Raw genomic sequence first — 27,211 nt, 5'->3', positions numbered from 1 at the left:
TGTGCTGCAGCTCAGTGAATTAGACTTGGACCAAATGTGCACCCATTCATGCAAGCCACAGTATGCCTGACCTGCAAAAACAGCTTTCTGCAGAGAAACCTGCCCACGATAAGCAGTATGTCGCAAGGCTTGAAACTGGGAAAAGGAGGTGTGAAAAACTAATGAAGCCATTGTGGCGAATGGGCACCTTTCCCAGCCAGAAATAATAAAACCCTCTGGCACGACTGCTTGCTTCCACCGCCCACACCCACAGTGACAACACAATACTGGCAACTGCATAAAAATAACGCCAACTTAAAGAAAGCAAGCCTTACGCATGTCTTTCTAGAGTAACTTTTCACTTAGAATCACTCACAGACAGTTCACTATTTCCTACAATTTAAATACACATCAAACTTGACTCTGATTAGAAGTGTAAGGCAAATTAGAATTACAAATTCAGTTTTTCTGTACAGAAAAAAAGTTCAGTACCTGTTTATATCCTGCTAGCCATAAGCGATTTCTATGAAGTTTAACTAGAAACTAGGTTTCTAGCAAAAGTTTACTAATTCTACCCCGAGAAGCTGAAATTTTAAGCTGTGAGTAGAAAGCCGATGGGCTGCCTCAACTGTTGATAATCTTATCACAATCCCCTGTGTCAACCATGAAAAAGCAAAGGGGAAAAGGAAAATGGAAGAATAATCTAGCTTTGGACGTATTCAGGATTTAAATGCTTCTGTAGTAGCAGACTGTTGAGACATAAAAAGATCCTCCTCTTTGTAAGAGCGTAATGGATATGCAGTGTCTATTACAAACTTTTTCAAAGACAAAGCCTAACAAAGTCAAAGCATCTTAACAATGGATTTTCAAGACCAATAAAGCAGAACTACAGCAACTGTAGAGCACAGTGTTTTAGAGAACAGGATGGGGTATTTGAATCTAACTCATGTCTTCCCACAGTCTAACCTAGCCAAGCTTCTAAGGACAGAGGTATTTTCTACCCACTAAAGAGAGTTATCTTTTTAGCATCTCGGTTTTTCTTGACTTTTATTATAATAATTCAAGCAACAGAAAGATGGAGGAATATAGTACAAACAATCCAAATGCCCGAAATCATTTGGATAAACTCATTTCTGCATCTCAGGTGTTGGAGCTGAATGAAACTGAGGCCAGAGACAGAAATAGCTTAAACGCTTCAAATTCCTAACAGATACATACCTGGAGTTGTATGTTTAATAGAAGTCCTCAAAAATGGAAACTGTGGTGCACCTTGGAATATGTTATTAGATTCACAGAGCAAAACCTAAATACTCTACCTCACCTCCCTTGCTCAGCAGTCTACCTACTTGTAATATGTATGTGTTGGACAATTAACAGCCTGGTTTAAAGCAACAGCATCACTTAGTAATCAGATGAAGGCAACTGTTCAGTGCCACTAATATTGCCGCTTTCTACAGTCGTCATGTAGAAGTACCCTGAGCAGTGAACCAACTCCACAGGAAGTGAGGTATTCAATGCTCCAGACAAAGTCAAATATTAGCCTTAGTACCAAATTAAATGCAATCACTTTCACACCCATAACATATTAATGAAGGTTAAGGATACAGGATCTGAACAAAATACTGGTAGAACTATGATATACATGAAATCACTGACATATTTCATATGAATAGTTTAACATAAAGGTCAAAGATGCATTGAAATCATTCTCCATGCAGAAATGGGGAAAATATCAAGTATCATGCACTCCCTTACCTCAGTAACATAAGTGCTGGGTAAATCAGAGTGAGCATCCTCTTCCTGTTTCAGGCTGGCATCCGAAATCTCCTCCTCAGTCCTTACCATAACTCCATCCATCAGTTCACTGCTATTCCTGCTGCTGAATTTGGAGGCATCACCTTCACTGTAGGCTGACTGTTCCTCATCATTCAGCTTGGACTGATGGATATTGTCTGGGAAAGTATTTGTTTCTAGGGTATCGGGAGGATCTGTCAGGTCAGCTGACTGAATATCTGAATCAACAGTAAGTTCTGCCTGCGTGACAGAGGAGGAGATATCTTCAGCAGCAACGGTGCGGATTATGACACTTGGTGTGTGGCACTGCACTGTGACGTTGTCACTTGTATTTAACAAATGCTCTGGCTGTAAGTAGTATTTGCAAAAAGAGACACAAACAAAACCCGAAAACTGTCAGAGACTTTCCTCCAAGTATCTTCAAATCAAATTAATATAAATATATATATAAATGCAAATAAAAGCAAAAGGATTCAAAGAACTCATCACTCAGTGCAATTTAGAGTTTTACATATATAGTATGTCTGCCCAGATCATCTGTTGACCTCTCCTGGCCTTAAACAATGAATTCGTAGACTGAATTTGGTGTCAACTCTTCCTTAAGTCACAAAGTAAATATGTAATATTACATTACATAATATGTAATATTATATTAAAAACAAAGATGTAATATGAAGGAGGCAACTGTTCAGGTGAGGATCACTGTAGATTCAAAAGATCATTTTTTTCCCCCTGAATTTTGCATCACTTTTCTTATTCAGTCTCCAGTTTGCTTCCCCTTCCCTCCCTCTCATAAAAAGTAATACTGTCACTACAAGTTTTGTGAACACCACTATTAATTTGTGACAGTAACTGGAGACATCAGGAAGCTGTAGTCTGGCGGGCAGGCCACTAGAGGGAGACATCATGTTCAGCCACAGTAAGAACTAAGCGGCTTGCTAAGCTAAGTTTTGAATAAACTTGAAATCGCTTTTTAAAATCAATAAAGAAGTTCTCTCTCTTCAGTATTTTAAGCAAAGTAACACTGTTATGACTTAAGAATGCTTTGCAAATTTAACGTGCGTATATAGGGGGCTGCATTATAACGTTCCCCATCCTCCACTGCCTAAACTCCAGTCTTTTCAGTGCTCAAAATACGTACCGATAAGGCATGAACTATGATCTGTTCTGGGGAGGCTGGAGCCGCAGCAGCAGCCGTTAGCGTCATGGTAGGACTAGTCGTCAGTGTTAAAGGAAGGCCTTGGCTTGAGCTTGTCTGTAGTAAGTATGTACCTGGTGTTCCAGTCGGCTGGAGATGGAAAGACTACAAAAGACAACACAAATTTAATCCCCAATCACACTGTCTTCCTGGGCCACACCTAGCACTCCAAGCATGCTTATTTTCATGAACTAGCCTAACTGTAACTCCACTGGAAAACAAACAAACATAATCAAGCCCTATTGCATTGATTCCTGTTCTGCACTCAAGAAGTAGAAAGAATCCCATCTACAGCCTTAGGGGACCAAGACAAGTATTAAGGCTAAGAGTCAAGTATTGAGGCTAAGGACTGTATTATGCTGTATAACAAACAGCATGTAAGAAAGGAACAAATTCAACTTACTCTTACCATTGAGGTGAAAGAGGAACTGTGCTGTAAACTACAGTGCAATGGGACTGAGAGAATCTTTACTTGCTGGGAGCTTTCTCTGGCTCCGTTATGTCAGATTTCAACAACAAAAAAACAAGCACAAAGGAAAACTTCATAGCACTAAGGCATTAAGACAGATTTAAAGCATATAACTGTAATTCACATTTTACTCCACAGCCCTAATGAATTACACTTCTAGAAATACATTTTGCTTCAAACATTTTTTTTTTTAAGACCTCTTAACTTCCTCTTTCCACTTGAGAAATATTTTTTGGGGAAATGCACAGTTCCATTACCCAAGTAGCTGTGCTTAAAAGAAAAAACACAGTAACAAATATTAGTTCTCTGTTACTTACTGGAAGAATCTCAAAAGTCTGTAGTGTTCCACTATTTAGTGTTATTGTCTCAGAATCAACAGTAGCAGCAGGGGAATCGGTTGAAGCTGAAGGAAGCAAAAAAAGAAAGAGTATGTAAACCAAAATGTTTCAGCCCTGCAGAGAACATGACGTACTATTATTACTACATAGCAGGGTACTGTTAATTCCAGTAATAATAAAAAGAAACCTGGCTGCAATCCTAATGACAAGGTTCTCTAATTTGTACCCAAGATACAAGACTATTTAGAGAGGGCATTCTACAGTCCAAAAGAGCAAAAGAAAGGGATAAAAGCGGAGAAATAAAGCTATCTGATGTGATCTAATTACTTTTTGTAACAAGATTTGTAAGAGTTTCTCGTGTAATTATATCCTTTGGATCATGTATTACGTGTTTTAAGCTGGTGTCAGGTTTGATATTGCTACATTTCCCATGGATCTCTTTTTTTTTTTTGTGTATTTTTAACCTACTCTGCCCTCTACAGTATGTCCACCACTGATGAAACATCAGATGGCCCCAAAATATTTGCCTACCCTGTGTTACGGTTACAATGTATAAAAGCTATAAGTATTCTTACTACAATGTGTAATTATTTATGCAATATCTCCATTAATTCTAAAAATAACAAAAGGAAGCATTAAAAACAGTTTACATATCAGACATTTCAAGATCACCAAGTCCAAACAGCTTATACCCAAAGCTTTACAAGATACCAAAAAACCTAGTTAGAACCATAATTATGATTTTTACTTATTCTTAAAAAACTCACAAGTTCCAGGAAGCTGGAGACAAATTAATAATTTGACTGAGATTATCCACTAATTCCATAAATACCGAAAGGGTAAAAGACCTACATGACGACAGCAGCGCTCCAAGCACTGGAAACTTGGCCATCTCAGAATCTGTGGCTTCAAAGTAGACTATTTTTTGTCTCTTAGAAATACATAAGCTCCGATTTCTAAGCTTTTATTATTTAGTGGCATGTTCAAGGTTTCCTGCTGCAGATTTCCTGGCACCTAGTAGCAGACGGCTTCAAAGTGTGGCCTGCCTGTTACCTAGCCAGTTATGTTCATAAAGCTTACAGGAATTACCCCTTTGAAACCTTGAGCCTTCTATTAAATGCAGCTGGAACCGACTAACAGGTTCAGCTCTCTTGAGATTTGGAAACAGAAAAGACATTTTTTGACAAATCAGACTATACAAAACTCACGAACAGAAATTCTTCAGGAAAGCAGACTAAACTGGGGGAAAAGGCTTGTTAGGCAGACAGGGACAAGTGACACCCCAAAATAACTATTACAGGATTCAATTCAGAAAGGACTAAAGGTTACAGAATAGAAGCACTTCTTGCCTGCTCATCAAAATCCAATAGCTTGATTGAAAGTATGAGACCACTGATGTATTACTACAGATAAAATGTTCTTGGCTTGGTGTTGCATGACATTTTAATTAAGAAATAAACCAGATAATTGAGAGGCTTGTGTACTGAAGGCTTTTCAAAGAACACATTATATGGCAAGCTCTTGTGTGCGTTCACTCAGACACCTACAACCCCTGTGTCCAGGCACCCCAATTGCAGCTTCTTGGTACTACTGTCATAGTAATATCTACATTTGCCTAACAAGCAACTGGAATCCAGAAACCCTTAATCTGAAGTTACGGGAAGAGCAAAGCAGAATTAGTAAAATTCTTTAAGACACGCCCACTCCTTCTCCATCTTAACATAAGAAAGCTTTACAGTAGAGGACAGCGAGTCATTCGTTTCAGCTACTTACAGACGTGCGTAATCTGGACTGGAATCTGCAAAGCTGCCATAGGGCTTGGTGCATTGCCTGCGTTCTCCTCTAAGCGAGCCACTCGAATCTGCACGTGCTGAACCCCTGAACTGGAATTAGTGCTTGGTAATCCACTTCCAGATTTGTTCTCCGAAAGCTGGTGCCCTGGATTGTTTTTTTGGTTCTCATGGAGTTGTTTAAGACCCTTTATCAGTACTGAGAGAAAGAACACTCAAGCTAAAGCATGCTGAAGAAGCACATTTAAAATGCTGCATGTGAGGTTTATCCAAGATGAAAAAAGTAACAAAATCCTTTGAATGTGGAACTTAATTTATACAGATGTATGAACTAGAAATTTGGCACATACATAAAACACATTTATAGTCAACTACTAGAGTAAACTTGATTTTCTCAAGGAACTTAGACAGTTTAGGATGCTTGGGGGGAAAAAAAAAAAAAAGAAAAGCTCATAAAATTTTGGACCTCTCTAAAAACATGTATGGTATATCCCCAAGATACAATCAAAAGCCAGTATCACTAGTTGTCTAATGCTGCTACCAGAAATAAACCCTCCAATATTACAAGAGATGGAAGTGATTTGTTCAAGAGGTTGACAGAAGAGTCACCAGGAATAGGGAGCAAGAAACTGAATTAATCCCTCAGTGCTTACACTGCAGTTCTTTGTCTGTGCATGAAGTGGCCCACTGGTCCAATAAAAATGCCCACCTTCCTTCTTTATGATTGCTCTGGTCCCACTGAGGGAGTAGATGACACATATATAGGGTTACAAAAACTGAGGCCTCTCCTTTTCTACCACTCAATACAGGGAAACGCTAAATATCTCCCACTCTTGACAGCATGACATTTTGTCTGGGGAAAGAGCGTGGATCCTGTGGATGTGGTGGTATATTTAAATTATCAATTATTTGATGCAACAACGGTCTATTAACGTACAGTTTATACCATATTAAGCATTACAGGTCTACCCTCTCAACTGCAGCCTCCAGGCATGACTAATATATAGCTACACTGACCACAGCAGAAGTGTCCATTAAATTCCACCTTTCATTATGACGTGACTAATACCTCTGATTTTTTTTTTTCCTCTCCCCAAGACAGAGAAAAGGAGGACTGAAGGTCATTGAGACCAAAATGCCCTTGGGCTGAGGCGCTAGTTTCTCTGACCAAGAATGAGAGCTATGAGAGATGTATTTGGGGAGCTTCATGCTCCCGATTCCTCCCCTCCTCCTCACTGTGCAGCTAGTAGTAGATCTACATTCTGTCTACAGCTGAGGTTCAGCATCTCACACAGATTACATTTTAACATTTTGAAGATACCAGACCTAACCTGAGGTGATACTGTTAGGCTGCAGATAAATATCCTCTTCCACCTGAAGAGGTCACATCATCATTATCGAGATCTGCCTGCTGAGCTGCTTATACACACGCTCTCACTTTCACCAAAGCGAGGGGAGCTGGGAAAATCTACTGTTTAGTTGTATACATCAGCTTGACTTGTTTCAATTAAAACACTAGAAGATTGCAATTCAGCCAGCAGATCTGAGGGGCCAGTGACTTCCAGCAAAGAAGCAATGCACTCTTTGGCCAGCAATATAAGTAGACAACAAAATGCAGCCTTATTCCTTTGACATTTGTGAAAGAGGCTGTCAGAAGAGAAGTGTGCAAGTAGTACATTACCAGGGAATGAAACATCTTTGTGGTTTGCAATCTGTCTTTTAATGGTCCACCATTTACTCCGAAGCCACTGTGGTGAGCGGACACTACTCCATCCTTCAGCTAGTAAATCCCAATTGATGTCATTTTCATCAGAAACTTCAAGTTCCGCTATCCTGGCAGGATACAGAAAATATTTACCTGTTAGAAACTACCCTCCAGACTGGAAGGGGTGTTGCACATCTCCAGTCTTGTCACACGTTAACAGCGGCAAAATGGCATGCTAGTGAATAGTCCACCAGAGCTCATGAATTGACACAGGCTTCCAAGGCTCCACGCTGCCAGAGGTCAAGCAGAATCATAAACAGAAGATGGACTAGGCCTATTAGATGATCCAGTCCATCTCCTTGCCATGCAGAATTATTCTCCTTATTTACATATATATTAGGGTTTTGATCAAACTATTGTGAAGCATTCCAAATGACGGTAGTTGCATCTTTTCTCTTTGGAAAACCATTCCCCAAACACATCTCCAAGGCAGGAAATACTTCCTGAGATTCACTCTGAACTTTCACTTAATTAATTTCATGTTACAATATTTACTTCTGTTTTCTCCTAAGTAACACTCATCCGTCCTTAACAGATTTTTGCCTCCTCTCAGATGCTTCTTAGCCAAAGTAGATGAAGTTAACTAGTATTGAACAGTTCCTCATAAATCAATCCCATTAGGCTCTCCAGGTAAGTGAGTCTTCACATAATTTTGGCAGATATTACATACATGCTGGATTCTACCAGAATCTGTTTGAATACTATAAATATCTCTGAATTGCCTCCAGCTCATCTGTAGCTGAAGCATATGAAAGAGGTGAACAGTGAGAGGGAAAAGATTTTTGTGAAAGTTAAGAAAAATTCTCCTCATAAAGCAAGAAATAGCACTGAATACTCTTGCTAGCTAAACAAAAAAAAAAACAAACCCAAAACAAAAAAAAACCCTCCCCACCAAAAAACCCAAAAAGGGAAAAAAGAAAAAAGCTACCCAAACCAACCAAACAGCCCTGTAGAATGAGTCAAGGATATCTGGACAGACCAAAACAGATACCATTTGGACAGAAATATTAGGAATTATAACCAGATAACCAGCACATTCTGAAATGTGGAATCAGGTTCCTCATTTTGAGCTCAAGTCAAACAGCTCCAATAAATTTGTAAATATTGCTCTGTAAAGAATATTTAGATTTCCTGGATGTCTTGGCTTTTTATTCCCACCCAAAACTATCAATCCATAAAAATCCACTGGCTAAAAAGCGTGAGTTAAAGGCATTCAAAATGGGAGGAGGACTGGAGAGAGCAAAACATTTCCAAAGTTACTACCAGGTTGCCAGTTCAAAGGCAGTCAAAGATGCTGATATCCAATCAGTGTTTGGTGGCCTACATGAAATTAATTTGCAGTCTCGGTTTAGTTCCTTGTAGACAAGATGTCCACATCACAGAAACCACCACCACACTTGACCCTTGTTGGTCATCTCAGCAGAGAGGCCAAGGACTGAACGGGCAGGGAGACTGAACTACCCTCCAGTTAAGGGTTAAAGCGCATTGGTGGGGCAACGTGTGGGAAGCTTGCACGGTCGCTGCCTGTGCTGTACCTTTTCTGTGGAATAAAGAAGACTTCAGTCTCCAGGGTTTTCAATCTGACACCTTTCACGAACACTAACATTCACTAAAAAAACAAAAAACAAAAAATATGTTCAATAATAAATCTCTGGGAACTGTAAATACAGCAGTGATTTTGGGAGAGTTCTAGAGTTTTTAGAGTCTAAGAAACCAGCAAAAGGGACCCCAAGGGAATCCTGCTAGCGTCATGTATTACGAACCTTTAAAAGTAACTAAAATAACAAACCTCAGGATCAGATTTATTTCATCTTCCTTGGTCCACTCAGTGCCCCCACTTTGTTTCCAGTTGAGATAGTTGAGCCATTTAGAGCGACATTGCTTTTCAGAGCGTGTCCCGACCCGTTCTGCTACAGCAGCCCACGATACACCTTGTGTGACAATGTCCCCTGGTTCTGTGCTAGTTAGCTCATGCACTACTTCTGCTAGTCTTTTTTCTTCTTTCTCTGTCCACTTTCCTGAAAGAGAGAAAACCCCTCCAATTTAACTAACAGCAGATGCCCTCTGTTCTGATCTGTAACACGTCAACAGACATTCGTCTTCAGTGCCTAACACCTGATTCCTGATGCAAATATTGACTTGCGAAGAAGATATGAATTGTTAGTAAGAACAGTTGTATTACATCGATTCCTGATTAACAAACGCATAATTCCCTTGTTTTGCTGCCAAAATACTTTCTCTTCTCTTTGTCTTGCAGATGAATGAGGCCATGCAGAACTTACCAAAATACTGACCAAACTGCACTGGTCCAAGCTACATGAATTGTATTAGCTGAAGTAAATTAACCATGCAATCATTTAGTATACAGAAGTTACATGAGGTCTGACTAAATTTTCCTTCCATTTGAATATATACACTATAAAATAAACAATACTTTATTCCTAAAGTGCATCTGTCTCTTAAATGACACCAAATATAAGTGTGTGTTTATAAACTTTAAACGCAAGGGAAAGTACTTTTTAATCCACCTCAATAAAATATGCTCCAGTGGCATAAATGTACGACAGATAATGGACTGCAAAAATAAACCAAATGTTCTGATCTTGAAGTGAAACCGGAGAAACCTATACCAAATATGTTCTAAAAATGCCCCCAGATTTCACACTAAGTTCTTCATTTTAAGTTCCAAGTTACACATCTCTGAAAACACCTTTGCCGTTGACATAGGCAAAGGTGACAGTTTTAACTAGAATATCCATTACTGACACCAGCATTTACCTCACCTGTGTTGCAGGTATCTTTCATCAATCTGCATCGATCTTTTACAGATGAAGCACTTCTCCCCAGTGCAGCTCCTATTGTGGCCCAATCATTACCATGCTTTGTTCTCAGCCTAAACAGAAACATGCTCATTAGCACTATATCCAGTTAAGAGGTTACCAAATATCAAATATACTCTAATAAAAAGAGGATAAACATGCACTTTATAAGCTTAAAGACAGAATGGGGAGCCTCTTTCACGCTACTGTAATAAATATTTTCTATCATCACTGCTAATCTTTCTATGCATTTCTAAAAGCCTTTTGGGCCAGCTAAGCCACAGGATACTCACCTATAAAATGTTTAACATCTAACTGCCTTGCAGAAATACTGTAAGGCTTAATTACTGTGTAAAATACAATACGAATGTTTAGATAAACAGCCAACATCCATCCTACACAAGTTACTCAAGGATTACCACCTGATTTCAGGTGGTATAGAGATCACTTGCGAAATCTAAATAATGCCCGATAAAAACCCAGGCATGCTACAATTTAAATGAGGTAAAACACTGCGGAATCATCTTAATAATTTTAACGATTATTCTCCTCCTACACATGACAACAGGTTGCTTAACATGTTAAGCCATGACTACCTTTGACATCTGAAACCCCAGGCACCTTGCGAATGACACAACCCAGCTAAATTGATCCAAACATATCCATCAACACAATGAAATATGCTCCCTTCCCTCCTTCAGTCCAATATGGTTTCTTCAGACTGCTCAACCCTGGAGAGCTGAAAGAGGAGGTGAACTCTGCAGCCCCTCCTCCTTGAGCTATCAGGTTCACAGTCAAAATCAAAGAGCCTTACTGACAACTAATGCCTTTCCCTCATTCTTCACAGAAGAGATCGTACCCTTGACCTGCCACTTTCTTCAGAAATAACCTCTGCTCAGGTTTCCTAAAAACAAGGGAATTTCTGTTTTTCAGAAATGTAACTGAAAATGTTGTCTGTGTTTGTAAAAATCTGAAACATTACTAGTTTTCAACAGAAGGCTTGCTTTAGAACTTTGTTGCATCTTACTTATGTCCTGAACACACATTAGAAATAGAAAAAAAAAAAAAGAATACAAATGTAGTTTCCTTTCTCTTCAGATTAATTTAGTGACCACTATTTTCAGACCAAGTTGGAGCAGTCAAATTTACTCGTAACTTTTCAGTGATTTCATGTAACAAAACCTGTAAAAATTACTCAAGCTACTAAATAGAAACAAGGTAGTGTGACCTTGTTAATAAAAATACTTACTCTTTAAGCTTTTCAATTTCCTCAGGAGTATACCTAAGCAACAGGTAAATAAGAAGAAATTATTTTAAACAGAAAACATACAGCATAATTATTTTTACTTTACTAACCACACAGTACACACTTAGTTACAAGAGATTAAGGCATTTCAGCTATAAGAAACAATCTGACTGAAAGCTTCAAAAGAATGTGAAGAACCAATGCCATTTTCCATATTAGTGCACTTCTAAGGTTATCTGGTCTAACATTCCTCTCATTTGCCATCAAAAGTCCTCATTCTTGGTGATCTTAGTTTAAGAATAGAATTAGTATTTTATGTAATACACTCTCAAAAAAACCAGCTATTTTTTCCTTCCTGTCTCAGTTCCCAATCACCATAAGGCTGTCTTTCCATCAGAAAAAAAAAATCAGCATTGAGATGGTATTTTTAATTCTCAACTACCTTTAAAAACTAACATCTAACATCCTTTTCAGCACTTCTGGATGGTGCCATACCCACTGCTTTACAGATGGGCAGCCTAAGGGCACAGGGATGAAGATCAATGAGCTCAAGGTCACAGTTATCGAAAGAAACTACATCTCAACAGATCCATGCTCATGTCAAAGCCGTTTAATCACATCAGAATCCTCTCTGCATCTCTCTCTTGGTTTTCTGTCTTTTTTTTTTTTTTTTTTTTAAAGTTGTGGATCGCATCAATTTGACACAACTACTGTCAAGGCTTATCTACCAGAATTCAGCAGAGGCGACTTATGATTAGGAAGAGCTAGGTCTGTTTGGCTAGAATATTGCATATAACATGTCAAACATTAAATACATGACCCTACTAATACCAATAAAACCATGCAGCATTAGAGGTTTTCATACTTTCCAACATGGTTTCTGTCATCATACATGCGAAGAACTCTTCTATAGACAGCAAAGAGAGGCCGATTCAGACCCCAAGCTATTGTCCTGTAGAAATCTTTTCTTTCATCTTTTGACATTTCAAATATAATTTCAGTGGCATCTTTTATTCCACGGGCCTAGAAGAAAGCATTTAAAAAAAAAAAGCCACAAACAAAACACCTTAGAGAAAGTCTCCTAGAAATCAAGTAGAACACTTAAGAACTGAAGCCTAGCATACTATCATGCAACTTTCTATGTATCTCAAATACTACAGTCCAAAAGTTAAACTAAGCATTCCTGAACTAGCTACCTCAAATATAAACCATTGAACACTAGCTTGCTTTTTTGTTTTTTTTTTTTTTTACAGTGGAGTCCAGGAAGACATGGAAGCTTTAACTTTCATCTACATTTAAAAAAATCTGTCCAATGTATATTTTAAGATCAAAAAATGAAGCGTCATTTAGAACACCATGGAAAATATACTCTGGTGGAATTATCCTGGGGTTATTCAGTGGAAGGTTGTCAAAAAGTGCTATATCAATTTATTACATAATTTTAGATATTCTTTATCTGAAAGCAATTTTTTTTTCAATTAAACTACACTTGTTCTGATGGAAACTAAAAGCAAATTTGATACAAAAGCCACTGGAGTTAAGTATAAAAAGAAAGCTTTTGTTTAACTACAGCTTAAACTAAAAAACACTAAATTTCAGTTATTTGAAGCAGCACAAGAAAGCAGATAAATGGGAAGATAATGGATCAAATTATCAGTAGTTCAGAAAAGTGATTTAGCTGTCTTAAAAATACCTTCTCTAGATTTAAAAAATATTACCTATGAATGATTTTGCAGCAGAAACTCTAATACACGTGTGGGCAGGCTCACTGTCTACAACCAATACTGAGGATTTTTATACCAATGAAGACTAAATTCAGGGCTTTTTTGATTTACAAATGCAGGATGATGAACCTGTAAAATCCAGGCTATATAGTCTCAGCTGTAAGAGCTCAGCTCAAATATTCTCAGCTGTAAGCTTACCACCAATATGACTTACAGGCAATTATCACTGTCAGTGTGTTAACTGCATGCCTATTTTTACACTGAACTCTGACAACAACATATTAAGAGGAAGAAAGCCGATACAGACAGGCATCCTGTTAGTGTAGTAAACAAATACAGATACGGCATCGAAGTCTGGAAGTTGTATTCAATGCTTTGTAAGGAAGATTCTCTCTATTCCTAGTGCATTTTTATCCCCTCTGTCTTCACCAAAGATTTAATGAGTGATGTACATTCAGAGAAAGAGATTAAGCCACTTGAGAACCTTGCTGTGAAACTTTAAAATGGGTTATTTTCAGTATACAAATTAAATGCAATGTTACCTTCAGTAGTCTTAAATCCTGTGTATGGATACAATTATCTTACGTATTTTGAATGGGTAACGACCACTTCTACTACGAACCAATAAGAATAACTTATTGCACATTCTGGGAAGTACTAAAAAAAGCTGGTTTTTAGCAGGGGCTGCATCACCACGCCAACTAGCAGATAACATACTCTAACACATACCTTTAAATAACGCTCAATGTTACTCATCAAAATGTCAATTTCTTCCTTTGACCACATCCCTTGCTTCCACTTATGGCCTGAAAATAGAAATGACAAACTAATTACTGAAGTGAAAGTCGGAAAAAAACAACAGCAAAAATATCAGAAAAACACAACCCCCATTATTGCAGTTAACAAAGAAAAGAGAGTAGTAATTTTAGCTACTTAAACCAACTAGAATTAATTTTAAACAGGTGTTATTTCAGAACTGATAGGCAATCCTTAGTAACTGCCAACTAATGTTTAAATGTGACTCAGACCCCTCTTCAAAACCATCAGTTTTTTAAAAACAGAGCATGGATTCCTCTGTGTGCTGTCAAGTCACATTTTCAGGCTTTCGCTGCAGCCACAACTGGAAAAATCTGTCTTTAGACTGACAGCTGAAATTTCCATGCATTCAAATGATTCCAGAAGCTGGGACATAAAACATGACTCAAAATATTACCTGAGGAATTGGCAACAACATGGGGTTCTCTGACACGCCTTATCACTTCCCAGCACATGAGTTGTGCTACCTACCGTGGGTGCGTTTCACAGAGGTAAATGCTCTACCTTGTCTATTTTGACAAGCTGGTTCCTATCTCCCTCTTTTGTTTTCACTGGGAATAATGCCAGGGGTCACAGTCAAGATAAAGACTCATCATGAGTGTTTTATTTCCCAAATAAAAGTGTCAAACCAATGGAAACAAACATGGCTGGATGCCGTCTATGCCCTTAGTAACCACAATGCCAGCTAAGCTTTAAAAACAAAACCAATCAACTTTATTCAGAGAGAAAATGTCAAATCTGAGGTCTATCAATAAAACATTAAAACGTTCCTACCCTAAATTTATACATAAATTCCTCTTTTTCCCCCTCATGCTCATACCATACTTAATATTAATGATCACTTACAATTAAGATTATACTGGTGACCCAGTTTACGTACTGGTGTGTGCTGGCTATCTGCCCATCTCTGCTCAGAAAAATCAGGGTACTTCCTTCTCAGCCTACTAATTACCAGAACTGAGAGGCAGAACACACCAAAGAGACTGTTTACTCAAATTCAATTATAATGTAAAGTACAGGCATTATTACTAATTCCATTGGAACTGATGAGAGAAAACTCTTCCCTTGCGCCTGATGGCTTCAATTTCTTCCTCTACCCAAGCATCTGGACTAACTTAAAGGGACACTGCTACTCTTTACATGGAATAACCTTTAATGCCCAACTATTTTAGGAAAATAAGTATATTTTGCACATCACGTGTTTGCACATTCAGTGCCAAGATTATTAAAAACTGCCACAGGTCTTCAGAGAAAGCATTACCAGGTGGAGACTGCTACAAAATGACGAGCTCAGGCAACACATGTCAAACCCCTGGCTACTGTAAAAGGAGGCACATATTGGGATTCCTCCACAGCTGATCTCTGTGACAAAACACAGCAACCCCACGAGAAGTTCAGCTAGTATGGATTCTCAAATATTTTTTGCGGCATATTTTATTGGAAATGCCTTCCTCAAATTATTAATCTCTTAATTAGGATCACCAAATTTAGCGCCCTTGTTCATTCACAACTGTAAATGCCACTTGTGATACATGGTCACTTGACATGCCTGTGAGACAGCTACAAATGCATTAAGTTTCTAATATATTTAATAAGACACACATCATACATGAAGCCACCAAGTCATATGAAAACATTAATTTCCCTGTCAAATCACCAGTGCATACTCCCCCAGTCACAGCTGACAACGTGCTCCCCCCAAGCGAAGCCCTTTACTGCTGGCTACTGAATACATCAGAGTCTCTGTGCTGCTTCTCGCCCAGGAACACAGCAACTGTAGCAACATGATTTCTCGCTACTTCTACCCAGCTGCCTCGGTGTTGTGAAGCCAATGGGTCTCTTTGCTATCCCACCTCTGCCCCAGGCCTTGTTCTGAACACTGAATAGCTCTGAAGCCCTATAAATCTAATAAATAAGGACAGAGAAAACAGGGAGAAATTATTTATTGGCTGTTAGAAGCAACTGTTAGTGCACACTTGGGATCAGTGAGTGAAATGGCCATTGACAGAGCTGCTGAGCTCCCTTTCTCTGAGTTATCCATACCCAACACCCAGGTTCTGCATGCCTCACCCACATTTTTTCACTGATTCAGCAGTACACTCAGCTCTCTGGAGCTCACAAGGTAAGAGATCATTTGCTTCTGTGAGAGAAAACCATACTTCTTTCCCCTAAAGTTTTCTAATGAAAAGAGGGTTGCTTTGGACTGACTGAAAGAGATTTTTTTTTTTCCCCCTACACAGAGGTAAGATCAGAATAAGAACAATAGTGGAGAGACTGAGGAAATTGGAGAGACAATGTCTTAATTTCACACTAGGTTGTTTCTCTAGGTTTAGAAAGGAACTTCCCATGGGGGGGGAAAAAAAAAACCAACAACCCCCAAAAAACCCAACAACAAAACCCCCTCTAACAGCAACCCCCTCAGCAACAACTACATGATTGCACAGGTACATTTTGAAAGGGAGGAATGCCAATGGGGTTGCAGTTGTAGGAATAGCGGTGGTTATTTCAGTAGATCCTCATCTACATAATCCCTGCTCTTTCTGGAAAAACTCCATTCTAGAAACTGCTCAATATGAATCATAACACAGTAGCCAGACTTAATAAGCCCTACTCGGAGGAAGATGTATTAGCCTGAGCATAGGTTCATTTTTTTCTGGTGTACTTCCTTCCCCGACTACAGCTTCGCATCTCTTAACCAGTTAGGAACGCAAATGGAGCAAACGCAACTGTCTGCCCCATCTGTGCCAACACACATTTTCTACAGTTCTCTACCACGGCCACCAGAATCACCTTCACCGCTGCAAGCATGGCCCCTACTCCTCTCCAAGCGTATCTCGAGTTCCAACTTCCTTCTTGCATGCAAAGTGTAAGAGGGATGGTGAAAACTTGTTGCATAAGATCTCTCAGCATTTCTAGAATCAGTCTTCCCAGAGATTTGGAAGAGCTTACCTTTTTACAGTGTGGGAGAACTGCATTTGAAATATCCTACCTTTATTTGTTAGAGAATCCTTATCCTCTTTGGTTGTGAACCAGGCTTGACTAACAGCTGACACTTCTTCATTGCCCATTGGGGAGATTTCATCCAGCTGTTCATTCTGAAGAATCTTGAAAAAAACAACATGAAATCATCCAGTAAGATCTTCAGGTCTTTTTATCGCCTTGCATTTAACATGGAGGCATAAATTGGAGGACAATGAAACCAGCACACCTAGTTACCTTGCTGACTGCTCAGGAAGTGCCACTTTTTAGATATGGCATTCTAAGTACATTCACCTTTCTTAAAACACCTAAGAAAGATTTAGCATCTTAACACATAGATTTTGTAAGAATTCATTAGGTAACATTCTTCATCCTGTTTAATGTACAGTGAATAGGAAGACTCTCACTGGCTTTGATGGAAAGAGGACTACGTCCACCATCTCCAGTTGAGCTTTTAGACATGGTACACCCACAATGAGAACTGTATGTAACTCTGGTTACAAGACAAAGCATATTTAGGAGTGTTATGAGATTTAATTTATAATCAAAGAATGACAGAAATAACAGATAAACTTGTCTCCTATGCAGATCACTACCAAGCAAGTAATTATCAGCAGAGGGTTACATCTATTATTGTTTACTGTATTGCTCTGAGCAGGAAGTCACACTACAAATAACCCCTTTCATATATAAAATGTTTAAATTGCACTTTTATAGAACAACATTTTACAAAAAGATCCATGCTCAAATACATTGGTTTCATACTAAAAATAATTTGGTTCATTTCATAAGTCCTTTCTGCTATTTGTTTCATTTCTGCTATTTGCTTTTCATTTCAATGCAAATAAAAATGTACACCAAATAGGTCCATTTTGAAATTTTACTGTACCTGAATCTGAGTAACAGTTCCTTCGTTGATCTCATCTTCAGCTACCTCAGTGGTAGCAGTCATAGTCACCTCAAAGCTCTGATCATTTTCTGAAACTTCAGAATGCATAAGTTAGTTGTGCACCTTACTCCTGTTACACTTTTTATGCATGCTACAGGTATTGTAAATTGCTACCTTTGCACTAAAAATTTTAAAGAGCCCTTATTTGGTATTTATTTGTTAACACAGTAAAATCATCAAGATGATTATCAACTGTTCTTCCTCATAAAATTTAAACATGGGTTTTGAAACTTTCAGTTTTACACTTGACTATAACTAAGACCTAACGTGAAACATGTATTAATGCTTCCTTTCCAGCCCTGTCTTCAGTGTTTTCCAATTACTAAAGGACAATGTTAAAATCTTTCGGCTACATTCTTTTCCCCCAGTTTTCCTTCAACTTTAACATGATAATGCCTTTACTTTTAAGGAGTTTCTACTAAGTTCCCCCAAATAAACAGCCACTCTAGGTATTGTAAATTGGTATTTTACCTTGCTAGATCTAGTTTTACCTCCCTTTGGGAGATTATATTGAACTATCTAATATTCAATCAACTTCCTTAAGACTAACTCGGTACTCAGCCTACCTTTTGTACAACAATCTCTACATTATAGAGACCATACATCTCAATATTATAAAACATGGCAATACTAACCATACTATTTGATCATTAAAAAAAAACCTAGTTGCTCTTTGCAGGAGGAAAGCATTAGTTTGTTCATTCACTTATCCTTCAACTTATTCAGTGCACCTGTGCCTGCTGTCCTCTATCTGTAAGGCAGGTTTATTTTGCCAGTACTGTATAGGTAACAATTGCTGCAAAACCATCCAAGGCTCTGAGAAGTAAAGATGACACCAAAGTATATTAAGGAAATTTGAAATTAAAACATGCAAAATATTCTAATGTGATACAAAGAGTCCTCTTTTAACCTTTCCCAACAGAGACATCTGCTACAAAAGTACATAAAGTTAAAACAACATACTTGGAACTGCAACAACAGAAATGCACGGAGTGGAATCATCAAGGCTTTGATCATCCTCTGATAAGCAAAGCCTCTTGTGTGGAGGTTCAGTGCTATCTTCAGAGTCTACTTCATCAGCTTCTAACAACAAAACATAACACAGGTTACCTTCTGTCAACAGAACTGGTTCCAAAGCTCCACTCTGTTAACAAAGTGGACCAAAACAAAAGGTAGAAGCAAATGCGATAGGTTTGTTGGGTGCTTTACTACTGCCCTGGAACTCAGTATAAGGTATGGGCAGTAACAGTACATATGCTTTCGTCAATAAACATTTTCTGTGAGATTTTCTTTGTAAATTCCATCCACAGTCCATTACACAAAAACAAACCCCTTATGAAATCTGAGCACATGCTTGGTTCCAAGAACCCATTTCCACAAAAACAAATCAGAACAGCTATATCCTTGTTGGGCACGTACATACATAATTTTGTGATTTACACCTAATTTGACACTTCAGCCTTCTTTAAACTGAAAGAGAACAAATTGCAGCACAGTAAGCTGAATCCAAGTAGCTCACTGAATTTGGGGGCAGGGAAGTATGATGGTTGGATCAATGAAAAAAGATGAAAAAAATACTATGCAATACAATTCTATACCATTTTGAGGGCAATGAAGTATAAGGTTCCCTTCAGTGTCCTGAGTCAAAGTCACAGAGTTCACGGTTTCTACTGTCACTGTGTCAGACTCTTCTTCAACTGTGCTCATACTCAAACCTGAAAGAGCAATATACAGATTACTTTTCTTCAGTCAGACTGCCACTTGGACCAAAATGTTGCTTCCTTTATCTCAAACAACGGGCATAGACTCCTGCAGAGAATGACGACTGTCTGTCTGTTCCTTCGTGTGAACAACTGCAGGGTTTAAGACATTCACCTGCCTCTACTGTCCTTGCGTACTTGTACATCACACGGGGTAGCATCAGATAGCTTCAAAGCTACTTTTCTAGTTAAAAATAGTACCTAAATCCCTATTCAGAAGCATTTGCAACCTACTATTTTTTTAAACACAAACCTAGGCTATTACATTTTCGCATCTAATATTTTTTTTGTCTCAGTAATATTTGTTCCCCTGCTCATTTAATAATTTTACAATTTTGTAACCAGAAGTTAGTCAGGACTATGAAATATTTCTGTAGTGTCATACTACTCATAGCTGCACTGTTTATAGATTCCTAAGTTGCAAAGTTTTATTCTCCTTCCACGCATGTAACTAAGTTGTGAAGCCAGTATTCATTCTTTACCATTGAAACAACATGAGGAACAGAAATATTGGGTGCAGGCAATCACCAGTATAAAAAATTACTTCAGTTATCCAGGATAAGCAGTATACACTGAAGTCAGTGAACTAGGGCAATACAAAGTGCTTCTGATAATCTCATTTCCGCTATAAAAGTACTACAAAGAAACCTAAAGCTTGTAAGAATTTCAGAGTAAATTCGCATTACTACTGATTTTGAAATACAACAAAACCCCACAAATTCTAGCCCACTAAATACAAAGAAATGTAACCTCCTCGCCTGCAGAAGTTAAAATGAAATCACATCTAAAATACCCAGAAGCTTTGCGATGATCTCATAAGTTTTGAGCACCTGATTTAGAGACTGTCTTTGGCAGAGCTTTGTGAAAAAAAAATAAATCTATTTCTCCCTGAAGTGCTTGGTCCCTCTTATGTGTTTTCTCATGTCATCAACAGAAGAAAATTACTTCTAACTTTTATTTTAGAGCCAAAATAATGTTATCAACAACTTTAACTCAGGTTGTTAAACAATCATTGACTTTACATAAAAAAAAATCCAAATCACAATTAAATTACAAAGCTTCCCTGTACCAGGCAGGGATACCCATATACCCATGTGTAAGTGGAATTTACAACGTAGATTTTAAATCCCCTGCAAGATGTTAACAATATTGCTTCAGCAGGAAATTATTTAATTTTTAATCAGAAAAGATGTTCTTTGGTATCAAAGATTCCCAAGAGCAGTGTTTTCTTGGAAGGATAAAACTGCTGCCAATCTTTCAATAAAATTACTTATTACCTCTCAAGCTTGATGAAGATTTGGCACATCTTTAAGCACATGTAGTGACTGCTTCCTAGAATGAAGTGATATTACTCTTCTGAACATGTCAAAAATTTCAGCTACCACTGACATTTTAAATCAGAGGGTTCTCAAATTTACTTTCTTATCTACCATCAGCAAGAGCTCCCTGCCACATGTACATGTAGGAGGCAGTAAATTCCTTGGGATTCATCTGCTTCTGAGTTTTACAACCTCTGCCCTCCCTTTACTGGAAGTGATATTTGTGGCACAGCTGTAGTACTGACTTCTAAGAACCAAAAGAGGCATCCTTAACTCTAAATGCATAAAGGAAGAAACCCAAACTCTTATAGCTAAATTAGCACTGTAACTTGTTCAGCTCAGTTTGGAGTTATTAATTTAACTTTTTGGGAGTGAACAAATTGGGTAATTCTGGAGGGCCAAAAGAAATAGATACTCTCTTTCATATTTGTATGTACTTTCTGAATAATTTTTGCTGTAGCAAAAATTCCCAAAGTTACCTGAAATGCCAGGGAGGATTCTTTAATCATATGTGAACAGATAGCGAACACATTTATTTTTCTACAGTCAGCTGAAATCACCTATTTTTCTTCTCACCACTCTAAAGCCTTGAAAGACAGATTTATTTTTATAAAGCATGTTATGTCCATCATGTACTTCACCTAAAGCTGATCTAGAAGCAGTGGAAACTACAGCAGCATCCACAGCAGAAGACCATTCCTTCTCTTCATTAAAAGAATACTCAAAAGTGAATACAGAGGTAGCAAAGCCAGGCCATTCTTTCATCAGTTACTCAAGATTTGCTGAGAATGAAAGAATATGTTTATAGGATTAGGCTCCTGAGTCAAAAACACAGAGTAATTAGGGTTGTCCATTTGCATTCTCTCCCTCGCTCGTTTGCCATGTTAGGAGAAGGATACAGCGGGGAAGGGGTCCATGCATCCAAACCTATAGTTTCCATCAAAGGTGGGGAGGAAGACACACCACGATCAACAGCTGCTACCCTGACACTTCATACAAAGACAGCTGTCACAGGACTAAGTAGACAACAGCTGAGGCACCACATCTAACTGCAGCAGTGGTTCTCCTGATCGAGTTAGACGTCTCCACTTGTCTGCCCGCGCTCCCAGGTACACCCTACAAAGCACTGCAAGCTGCACAGTGCATTGCTCAAGGAACTGTGATTTCCTAAGAAGCACTCCTCAATGTAATTCCTGGACTGAGCCGGGTTTTATAACTTCTTGCCAATTTCACAACAACGGTTTATTCCAACAGTAAGTGCTGACTCTCCAGAAAAAAACAATCATGTTCTGTGTCAGATACTTGAGATTTAGCATACCTGAAGTTTTCTGAGTAGAAGTAATAATCATAACCAAGTCTTGTTAAAACCTTAAGAGAAACCAAATCCTTGATTTGACTGGAAAAATTCCCATCAACTTTAATGGATATGGCCTTGGACCTCAACTGAAAACCGACTGCAAAGAACATGAGGAGTCAAGTCAAAGTCAAATGCATATTTTGGACATTATTTTTTATTCATTAGACTACACAAATATAAAAAAAACTGAAGGAAACAAACAAACTTGTTCTTTCAAGATACATTTACACCAGGACAGGAGCGCTAACCCATGAAGACATGAATTAGTGACCGAAAGGTGAGAAAAAAAATATCGCAAGTAACTGCAGTGGTTCTCCTAGGCCAGTAGGAAACAATCTCTAGGTCTTATAAAAATCACTGTTTTACATATAATGATGGAACTACCACGTATGCTAAAGATACATCAAATACAAGGTATGATGGGACCACCTGAGTTTATGGCAAGCTCAGTGGAGGAAGCACAGTGCTGCTGCAGGAGACAACGCCCTCTGATGCAGGCTTCTTTCATACTGCCTGCAGGGACACTGTACTCGCCCGATGTCCTTGATTTATCACGGGGTGACAGCAGAAGCCATGCTAAACAATGCTGTACCACCACAGAGGTCTTTTAGGATGTGCCATGCGAATTCTGTTTAATACAGACACCTGCAAATCCACTACACGCCCACTCTTGAAAAAGTTAAATGCAAAGGTAATGACAGCCAATGATTCTTAATTAGTGAGAATTACGACATGAGCAGTCTCATCACCTCCAGAATATCACCCTCTTTTTGTAACTTCACTAAGCATTCTTTTGAAAATGCATTGCTATTTAAAAAAAGCTTGCTTTAATTTTAAATGCATGACCCAAGACTTCTGTAATCCTTGATTCAAACACACCCTTGATAGTGACACCAATGTACCCCTAATATTTTATGTTCTGAAGGAGGGAGTGGGGGAAGGGAACACTGTTGGATGCACATACACTAACAGTGTGGATGTGTACGACAAAATGCAGTGAAGATAGCATAGTATTGAATTTCTAAGACAGCACCTCAGAAATCAGTGTAAATTTAATAAGCATTTTTGCCTTGTTAAATTTTCGGGTATATTTACCAAAGCCAACATTTTTAAAGTTGCATTACAATTTTGAACAGGTTTCAACATGCAACCAAACAGATGGTAAAATACTTTCCCTACAAGAATCATTTAGTATAAAATTCCAATATAAATTTTCCACTAAAGCCACACAATACAGCAGTATTATTTATTTGGAAAACATGCAGCAGATTTAGGCAGGAAAAAACCCACAAAGCTGATTTTATACCAAGCTACAAAAAAAGAGAACATTTTAATACAAAATTCCTGTAATTCTATATCATCTTCAACAGGCAGATGGGCTCAATTATTCTGTGGGCTGTAAAAAATTAAGCGCTTCTAAGAAATACTATTTTTACCCCTGCAGACAGAATTCTGTCATTATGCCTAGTTATTAACTGAATGTTATGTCTAGCCTTCTATGGACCGCTGTAAATCTTTTAAAATTTCTACATGAAATTGTATTAAAGGCTGTGCTCTCTGCACTGGGCAAAAAGTAAAAGTATATTTCACTAAATCCTGTAAGAAGCAAAACGTGAAGTTTATTAAGGGAATCTTCCAGCTTTTGAGGCATTTAACTGTAACAATCACATGGGATGCACTCTGATGCTATTATTCATGAAAAACCCTTTTCTCCACACTAGACGGGTTACACTCAAATCTAAAAGTCCAGCACAGAGGAATTTCTTTAACAGCTGCAACAATGGACATAAGAGGGGACCAAACTGGACAGATATCAAACAGAAGGACCCAAAGACCTGAGTTCAAGACACATGAAGATTTAATAAACTGTATCAGCACAAGATTACAGTCCTTTAGGAACAGTTACACTCTACTCATCAGTGGTATTTAGAGAAGTGGGCCATCATGGAAACAGAATATGAGAGACACAATAGGACAAACTGTTCTCATTTGCATTGATCCGACTTTGGCAGAACTCCATGAGTTCTAACCTATCCATTGATACTTTAATAAAATGCACTGAGCATGCTTTAAATGTCACATGGGGTGGGGGGTTAAATCCTAGCTCTTTCAAAAGAGAAACCACGTAAAGTTGTAGATTTTCTTTTTGAGAAATAGAAAATGGCTCTCAGGCACATGGTTATGACTATGGATAAAAATATTGTTATGTATGATATGTACTAAAATGAATATTCTTTTTCTTTCATGTAAATCCAGCTTCATTCTAAGCATTCCAGTAACTTCGCCTTTATAAAGGCAGAAATTTAGCACAAAATAAAATATGGGAACTTGATTCTTATCCTAACTCTACCATGCATAAGATGGATAAGCAAAGCCACAGCTCTGTTGTTTTCTGACGGACAGGCGAGCACAGAATTAAGGCTCATAAATAAGGGACTACTAGAAAATGTAAAATACAGTATGGACACATGGAGGTCTTTGTCTGTTATATACCCACTTTTTATAATTTTGAGTGGTTAAGACAAAACCCCATATTTTTAGTCATTCTATTTATGGAGTTTTAATCAATGTTCAATCTTTCCATTAAGTCATAAAACATCATCTAGAAAGTTTCAGTAAGTGTCCAGAAAACAAGCATGAAGTTTTTGCCATTGTTATATTCATGTGCATCGATGGAAATGAGAATCTGAACGAGACGTGTCCATCTCATTGCAAAGCCTACACCTCCTGGTTTTGCAAAGGGATTTTAACTACACTGTCAAGAAGCCAACTTACAGCTATGACCAGAGCAGTGCTGGCAAACAAAAAGCATTTCCTAGATTACTTCAACACATAACTTACAATGGCCAGGTGGGGCTGAACAATGGTAACTCTTTGCGAATAAAAACAAATACTATCTGTCAGCCTAAGAGGTAGCTAGTAGAAGTGTAATAAGCTTCACTGTGCCCAAGTGCACAATGAAGAACAGAAAGCTCTCAAAAAGAAACAGAAGGAAAAAGAGGCTTGTCGGACCGGAATCCTTTATTTTAGCAAAACAGAGAGCATAACTCTAGCACAGAAAAGCCTGGTACCACTTTTAGATGAAACCCCTGATCTTGTCAGAGTTACGCATTTCAGACTCCACTTAAAAATAAATCCCTAAGTAACCTCAAATCACAACACTCACTGGAATAAAAGATTATGAAACAAAATAGATAAAAGCCACAAGCTTAGGATACCCCAACCGCAGCCCCTGCGAGGGGAAATCGGGAGACTTAAACGCGTTCGTGCAGGTGGCCTTTTATTACAAACATCAAGGTACAGGGAATTTAAAACAGAAATAGCAAACAAACCACAAAAAAAAAAACCCACACGCCGCCCTCCCACGGGACCCGCGGTTTGGTAGTTTCCAAGTTTTCCCCTATTTTGCGGCTCCCCCCCCCGCCATTCCCCGTTTTCCTTCTGCGCGGCGCTCCCGCCGCCCGGCAGCGCCCCAGGGAGGCGGCGAACGACGGACCTCAGCCCGGGGAAGAGACCGGCGGGAAGCAGCGGACCCGTCGGCCCTGCCCCGGCCCCCGGCACTGCCCCCGGGGCGGCGGCTCCGCGCCTTAGGGCCCGCCTCAGCCCCCCGCTGCTCCCCGGCCGCCAGCGCCGCCATTTGGACCCGGGCCGCCGCCGCCATTTTCCCGTCTTCTCGGCGGGCGGCGGCCGAGCCCCCTGACCGACCCGCTGCCAGCCCAGCCCAACCCGGCCCGGCCCAGTCCGGCGGCGACCAAGGCGCGGGGCCGGAGATGGCCGCCTCCCCGCCCCGATGCCCTCAACCCGCTCCGCGCTGCTCCGCTGCCCGGCCGCTCCCGGCCCTGTCAGCCCGCAGGCCCCCGCGCACTTACTTCCTGTTTTGGGTCCGGGCACTTGAGAAACCAGGATGGAGACTCCCAAGTACCAGGATGGAGGCGCCGAGCGGCAGCGAGCGGCGAGCGGGGGAGGCGGAGGCAGCAGCGGGGCGAGGCGCAGGCAGCCCGGCGAGCCCGCCGGAAGGTCCTGCCGCCCCGCCGCCCGTCGCTTCCGCCCTGCCGCGGCGCCACAAAGCGCACGGCGCGGGGTCCGCCGTGGCGGCGGCGCCACAAAGCGCACGGCGCCTTTCCCTTCCTCGCTGCAGGGGAGGCGGGGAGGGGTCCCCGTGCCCGTCCCTGAGGAAAAGCCCCTCTTTCCACCCACGCTTCCTTCGTGATTTCCTAACGACCTGAAAAAAAATGGCGTATTATCAAAAAATGAGCCTTAAAACGAGAATAAGCAAGCATCTAGAGTGTGCCGGTTGTGGTCCTCACCACCTCATGGAGCGGGTGCTTGCAGGTGCTCTGACCCTTGGCAAAAAAAAGTGACCTGCTAAACCTCCTTGCAGGCAGACTGGGTAGATCGAGGCGAGGGGGTGAGCAGAATCCCCTGCCCATGATTTTATATGTAAAAACCTCATTATGCTTTACCACAAAGCCCCTTTTTGGCTACTTCCCTTATGTGGGAGGCCTCCAGTTGTGTCTTCCCGCAAACCTTGGCAGCTTTAAAACATGCTCTTGTCCCCTGCGGACAGCTTTTTTGCAAACCTTCCTCGCAGGCTGCAGCCTTCCTGTTCACCAGTCAGGATTCAGTTGTCCTAAACGTCTGGTGCCTGTTGCTACCTTAGAAGCCCAAAAGCATTGAAGATGCCTGCAGGGGACTGGTCAGCATGACCAGGGGAGCCCTGTGCGATTCTGAAGCAGCAACTGGAGGGAGGTAAGGCAGGACAGATGCCCCATAAGGAATCATAGAATCATTTAGGTTGGAAAACACCTTTAAGATCAAGTCCAACTGTTAACCTAACACTGCCAAGGCTACCACTAAACCATGAAACCATGTCCCTGACCACCACATCTACGTCTTTTAAATACCTCCG

General features: G+C 39.7%; 1 protein-coding gene across 3 annotated transcripts in view; it reads right to left on the bottom strand.

Moving 5' to 3' along the window:
- Nucleotides 1-26,375, bottom strand: part of DMTF1 (cyclin D binding myb like transcription factor 1) — a 29,821-nt gene extending 3,446 nt beyond the window's left edge. The window contains exons 1-15 of one of the 3 annotated variants that reach the window (XM_075081527.1): nucleotides 26,172-26,352; nucleotides 19,465-19,581; nucleotides 18,830-18,949; nucleotides 17,807-17,901; nucleotides 16,928-17,042; nucleotides 13,852-13,928; nucleotides 12,264-12,421; nucleotides 11,402-11,434; nucleotides 10,117-10,226; nucleotides 9,123-9,351; nucleotides 7,250-7,401; nucleotides 5,552-5,767; nucleotides 3,758-3,843; nucleotides 2,915-3,076; nucleotides 1,735-2,121 (exon numbers count right to left, since the gene is read on the bottom strand). In XM_075081527.1, coding sequence (XP_074937628.1) covers nucleotides 1,735-2,121; nucleotides 2,915-3,076; nucleotides 3,758-3,843; nucleotides 5,552-5,767; nucleotides 7,250-7,401; nucleotides 9,123-9,351; nucleotides 10,117-10,226; nucleotides 11,402-11,434; nucleotides 12,264-12,421; nucleotides 13,852-13,928; nucleotides 16,928-17,042; nucleotides 17,807-17,901; nucleotides 18,830-18,949; nucleotides 19,465-19,573 — 2,049 coding nt within the window. In that variant the 5' untranslated portion in view covers nucleotides 19,574-19,581; nucleotides 26,172-26,352. Of the gene's footprint in view, nucleotides 1-1,734; nucleotides 2,122-2,914; nucleotides 3,077-3,757; nucleotides 3,844-5,551; nucleotides 5,768-7,249; nucleotides 7,402-9,122; nucleotides 9,352-10,116; nucleotides 10,227-11,401; nucleotides 11,435-12,263; nucleotides 12,422-13,851; nucleotides 13,929-16,927; nucleotides 17,043-17,806; nucleotides 17,902-18,829; nucleotides 18,950-19,464; nucleotides 19,582-21,586; nucleotides 21,796-26,171 lie in introns of those variants that run through there. The other 2 variants (XM_075081526.1, XM_075081528.1) reach the window with 2 other exon arrangements.
- Between the last annotated feature and the right edge of the window lie 836 nt (nucleotides 26,376-27,211).

Source organism: Phalacrocorax aristotelis, chromosome 1, assembly GCF_949628215.1.
Source record: "Phalacrocorax aristotelis chromosome 1, bGulAri2.1, whole genome shotgun sequence".
Lineage (NCBI taxonomy): Eukaryota > Metazoa > Chordata > Aves > Suliformes > Phalacrocoracidae > Phalacrocorax > Phalacrocorax aristotelis.
The sequence above is the reverse complement of the archived record's forward strand: the minus strand, read 5'-3'. Positions and strand labels throughout refer to the sequence as shown.